Source organism: Chelon labrosus, assembly GCF_963514085.1.
Source record: "Chelon labrosus genome assembly, chromosome: 24".
In the NCBI taxonomy this organism is placed as follows: Eukaryota; Metazoa; Chordata; class Actinopteri; order Mugiliformes; family Mugilidae; genus Chelon; species Chelon labrosus.
In genome coordinates, this window is record NC_140357.1 from 7,372,568 (window position 1) to 7,378,240 (window position 5,673).

A 5,673-nucleotide genomic window follows, 5' to 3' on the forward strand; every position below is an offset into this window, starting at 1 on the left:
GAAGTGTAATGTTCTGAAGATCTAATATCGAGTATTATATAAAGCATACCACTAAGCTGCACGACATAGAGCATTTGCATTTTCCATTAAATGTTATAGTAGTCTGTGTGTTTATACAGCAGATAATAGAAGCTGAAGTGAGCTCGATATCAGTTCTTCTGAGTCGTAAAAAAATAGATAAAACGTTTTTTTTTTAACGCCACATTAGCCATCTTGCATTTTAAATCTGGCTCTCAAAGACACAGGCAGCATGTCAGCAAGAGGCAAAGAAATGTGTCATTTTCTCTGAAGCCTAATAATATCATCTGAAAATAATAATAATAAAAAAAACTTCCATACTCAGAACAAAAGAGTCAGATAGTGTACCTCTGCTTAGTGTTTACCTTCAGGATGTAAATGCAAAACAGTATGAGCAGATCATGAATCAGATTCGTCACTCCATCTCATTACGCCAGCGCAGACCAAAAATAGCTAAAACCCAAACAGTGTTTTTTTTTTTTGTTTTTTTACTCAACCTCAACCACACTTTATTTAACAAAATAGAAGCAGGTCAAATATCGCAAAGCATATAAATGTAACTTTGAAACACAGCGTTTGAAAATAATGACAACTCATCAGTGGGCTGTGGCACAGTAATACTCCACAGAAGAGACACATAGTTACCCCCGAAACCCTCCCCTGTGATTGGACGGGAAAAGGAAGGGGACGTGAGCTGGTGGCGGGGTGGGGTGAGGGAGTTGACTGGACAAAAAAAAATAAAAATAAAAAAAAAGTGTTTGTCACAGATCTGCAGAGATGTTAGTCCCCAAGGTCAAGCCATGTCGTTACATGTTTGGGATGAAGAGGGGGAGAGTGTGGGGGACCTTTCGGTCCGTCTCTCATTTGTCCTCGCGCACACGTGCCGGGCAGGCACAAACGCAGGCATGCGTAAGGAGGGGCAGGCAGAAAGCAGGGGGGGAGTGAATCAGCACCATGGACAGCGCCAGCCTGCATACTGAGGGAGATGCTAGCGAGAGGGAAAGAGGAGGGGGGGAGGTGATGCAAGCCCGTCTCTCATCCAGGCCGAATTATGCTGAAACTGCGTGTGAGTTAGGCATCTTGAGTTTTCGTGAAAGAAAAACAATTGGCAAACATCAGCAGTGGAATTTCAGAATAAAAGCACAAATAAAATGCACATTCCTCGCATCTGTTCCAGAGTTAAAGAGACATTTTTAGAAACACTAAAAGGATGCCCCAGCCTTTTTTTAATGCTTCTTTTCCTCCCAAACCCAGTTAAAGCAGAGTAGGCCAAAGCAGCAAGCCCCCCCACCCCCACCTCCAAACCTCTTGGACAGGTGAGTACCACAAAAACAAGTATTCAGTCATGGCATCGTTTTATCATGGGCCCACTATAAAAACAACACGTGACCCCCTCCGTGAGAAGAGCATCTCAAGTTCAAAATTCTGAATTGAAAAAGGCCTCTCGCTTCGTCTGATCACCTCACGTGACACCTTACTTCTCCTGCATCACCCCCTGCTTGAAGCCAGTTTTTTCCTCACTCCCCTGCACCCCACCAAGAAAAAAAAACAAATACAACAACAACAAAAAAACAGAAACAGCCTATTTCAAGCACATTTTGTAAATACAGTGAGTTTCAGTTCTCTTATTTGGACAAGATTAGATGGCTTTACAAAAGCTCACAATATGATGAAAGTGAATCGTAGCCATACGCTTTTTTTTTTTTTATCTCTCCTGTGTGCGTGGAGGAACACTTGATTTTTTTTCTGACACTAAAAAAAAGCATCCTAGTCTATGTCAGCCTACCTTGTGGATCGAATTACAATTGAAAACGCCTCTTTTGCTCAAGTTGTTGAAAAAATATGATGGTATAAACCCCCCCCCCCCCCATTGAAATGATTTGTGTTTTTTCTTTTTTAACTTCCTCCTCTCGTCCCCAACAGCAGGCTATATTCATTGACACACACACTCAAAGAAGGAAAAAAAGAAAAGAAAAATCCACTGAACTGTTATTTTTCAGCTACATTAACTCTGCAGCATAAGCATCTGAGTGACGTTAATTGGTCATGCTCATCTGCGCTTCTGGATATCTGAACAATTGGCACACCATAAAGTAACACAGTTTACATTCATAAAAGGAGATGACGGTGATGAGCGCGCAGGGGCTCCCGGGGGCCCCCCCACCCTGCGCCTTCTAGTATAAATAACCCCAAATATTTATCGACAATCAAAAATGATAAACAGAAAAAAGAACATGCAACTGACAGCTTCACCTTCATCGCTCCCCGTTTTTCCCCCCCATTAGTCATCATCTTCATCATTTTTTTTTTTTTATCTCCAAACAAGTTTAAAACAACAAATACAAATCCTAACTGCAGGTTCACAAAAAATAGAGAAATGGCACTTTGTAATAGTCATATATAATTCTTAATATCTATATATAGTCGTCATATTGATAGAACATGAAAAGGGTTTGCTTCTTTCTCGGTTATGGTGGTTATGGTTCCGTTGTGTGTCTGCGTGTGTGTTGAAACCATGCGAAATATCATCATGCAGATTATGATACATCGGTCCAAGTATTTACATTTACATTCATGCGTTCGTGCACCATTCCCATGGTCCTCTTGCTTTCTCTCTCTCTTTCTTTCTTTCACACACACACGCCCTCTCTCCCCTCCTTTATTTTTCGTTCCTCCCTCGTTTCTGTCTCACACAGATCCGTAGTCCGATTGCGGCAAAATCGCAGGAGGAGGAGGAGGAGGAGAGGGAGGGAGTTTTTTTTTCCTTTTGTTGTTTTTTTTTAAGCTTGGCATATACATATATTACAGAGTTGGGGCCTGTGCAGCAGCAGAGTTGGTTCAAACAAGACGAATAAGTTTGTGTTCGACTGTGACGAACCCAAAAAAAAACAAACAAAAAAAGAAAAAGCAGGTGATTCTTGCAGTTGTTGTTTTTTTTGTTCGTTCTGTGTGTCTGTCTGTGTGACTGTTTGTAATCCAGTCTGGTGGAGGCTTTGTTGTGTTACAGTAATAGAGTGCCTTTTTACGCATCGTTTGTCGTGGAGAGGTGCGTGCTGCAGTCGAAGCCCCGGTGCGCGCCCCCGTCCGCGTGGTAAGGCCCGCTGTGCCAGTAAGACGAGTCGCACACCGTCTGTAAGGAATTGATCTCCGAGGCCGACGAGTTGCCGTCCCTCCGCTTTGACCTCTTTCGGTTCCGCAAAATAAACACCAGCATCCCCACCACGGTGAAGGCGGACGTGACGAACACCAGCAGCAGCCCGGGGACGAGCACCGAGATGGAGACCCTGTTCGGCTCCAGATAAGAGTTCGAGCGCGTCCCCGAGTCCAGGGCGAAGGTGCTGTTCTTGGACAGCGGGCTAGGGGGGGTTCTGTCGTAGAGCTGGGGGCACATGAGGTCGTTCCGGACGTAGCGGAAATCTCGCTTCCAGAACTCTTCCGGGGACTCGCACTTCAGGTCGCCCACGATCACATCGGCCCCCAGCTTCTCCGTCCACTGCTTGAAGGGCACGATGTTGCACGAGCAATCCCACGGGTTCCCGTGCAAATCGATCTGTATGATTGAGTTGAGCTGGTCTAACACGCCAGCGACGGGGAGATAGGGGAAATAATTATTATGCAGGCTAATTTTGGATAAAGAAATCCCAAGGAAAGCATCCACGGGTAAAGATTTGAGCAGGTTGTTGTTTAGGAACAGAACCCTCAGGTTTGGCATGGGGCCGAAGGCACCTGCCACGATCAGCTGGATGTCGTTGTATTCCAAACTGAGATATTCCAGATTCACGAGGCCCACGAACATCTCCGCCATCAGCGTATCCAGGTAGTTCTTATCCATGTACAGCCACCTGAGCTCGCTCTGGTTTTGGAACGTGCTGTTATCAATCACCTTGATGTTGTTCCCGCCCAGGTCGAGCAGGTTGAGGCTCGAGTAGCCCAGCAGCTGGTTCTTCTTCACCGCGTGTATGTTGTTGTCTCTCATGTTCAGCTCGTGCGCGGCCAAAGGCTTGGGCTTGAGGTTGCCGAGGCTCTCGATCTTTTTGCCCTCGCAGTTGACCCCCAGCCCCTGTCTGGAGCCGACCAGCTTGCAGTTGCACGGCTGGGGGCACGTCACGTTGTGCAGCTGCTGCTGCTCCCTGTCCCCGCTCGCACCTGTCACCACCGGAGTGGGCCTGGTCTTCAGCTGCCAGTTCTCACGAGATTTGGACGAGTGGCCCTTGGAGCCGTGGCCGCCAGGCGTCGGGGGCCCGCTGGCGTCTCGGCTCACGGCCTTGTAAGGCGTGGGGCGCGGGGCGCGCGGCTCGGAGGTCTCCTCCTGGGTGGGAGGGGCGACCAGGCTGGTGTCCACGCCGCCGCTCTGCGAAGGGCACAGCTCCGCTTCAGACGTCTCGTTCAAGTCGCTCCCTTGCAGCCTGGTGGGAGCCTCGCAGATCACCCTCCCGATGAGCGCGTTACGCGGTATGTTCTCCAGCCATTCCTTCAGAGAAACCAGGTCGCAGTTACAGTCCCAGGGGTTGTCCTCCAACAAAACCTCCGCTATGCCCGGTATTTGTTCAAGGATCCCCTCATAAGGCAACGTTTTGATTCTGTTCCCCCGCAGGTCGAGATGCGTAATGGGCACATGTTGAAACACGTTTATAGGTAGCGCGCTGATGAGGTTGTCGTTAAGTATTAACACTTCAAGTTTATTTAGGTCCCTGAAAACGGCGGGGTCAATATCCCTCAATAGATTGAAATCGGCCTGGAGATACTCCAAGTCGTCTAACCCCAGAAACGTACTCTTCCGGAATGATCGTATCTTATTGTTATTGATGTGCAGCCGTTTGACGAGCTGCAGCCCCAGGAAGGCGCCGGGGACGATGTCGTGCAAGCCGTTGTTCTCCAGATGCAGGCTCACGGCGTTGTAAAAGTTGGCGAACTCGTTGGGAAACAGCCTGGACAGAGAATTCCCGTGCAACAGCAGGTGATAGAACTGCGAGCTGGGGCCGGTCAGATGCTGCAGAGTGGTGAAGCTCCTTTTTTCGCAGTCTATGTGCAGATCCCCCTCTACATCGTTGCAGGAGCATATCTTCTCCTTACAAACGTCCCTTGTAACATTTCCACTGGCAACACAAAGAGCCGCATTCAGCAGGACAATCCAAAGCAGCATTTTTCAACGTGGACGATTCATTCCCGGTTTCAAGACATACGAGCTGTGAATTCAGTCTGCACCAGCACGAAGAAAGGGGGAGATACAGACATTTAGGAGAGGTGGGGGAGAAAGATAAGGCAGTCTTTTATAACAGATCCATGCTGCGTCTAACCTGCTCTTGCGTCCAGACTTTGGGAGAAAAAATAAATAAAATAAAAAAATCCCCCGGTCGAATCCTCACGGTTGGTGAAAATCAACAAAGTCCGGCAGCGGCGGCGGCGGCAGCAGCAGCGGCAGCAGCAGAGTCCAGCGCATCTTTCGGCAGTTCGTTCGAGACTGACCTTGGCAAGATGGTGGGGGGAGAGACCGAGCAAATCCGCGTCTTTTCCTCCCCGAGTCGTGCTGCGTGTTGCGGCGTCGGGAGCTGTCCCCTCTCCCCTGGTGCTGAATTCACACCCCGCGCTGGAGCTTCGCAGGCAAACAGCCGCATCCCCCCGTCGCATACATCGCCGTCTCCTCTCCTCTTCCCT

The 5,673-nt window shown here is 48.4% G+C and overlaps 1 protein-coding gene across 1 annotated transcript; it reads right to left on the minus strand.

Moving 5' to 3' along the window:
* Positions 1-3,040: 3,040 nt before the first annotated feature.
* On the minus strand, positions 3,041-5,199 carry slitrk1 (SLIT and NTRK like family member 1; the record flags this gene model as incomplete). The annotated part of the gene is made up of 1 exon (XM_084574477.1): positions 3,041-5,199. Exon 1 carries the CDS (start codon positions 5,159-5,161, stop codon positions 3,041-3,043), a length of 2,121 nt encoding a protein of 706 aa, XP_084430603.1. The 5' UTR covers positions 5,162-5,199.
* Between the last annotated feature and the right edge of the window lie 474 nt (positions 5,200-5,673).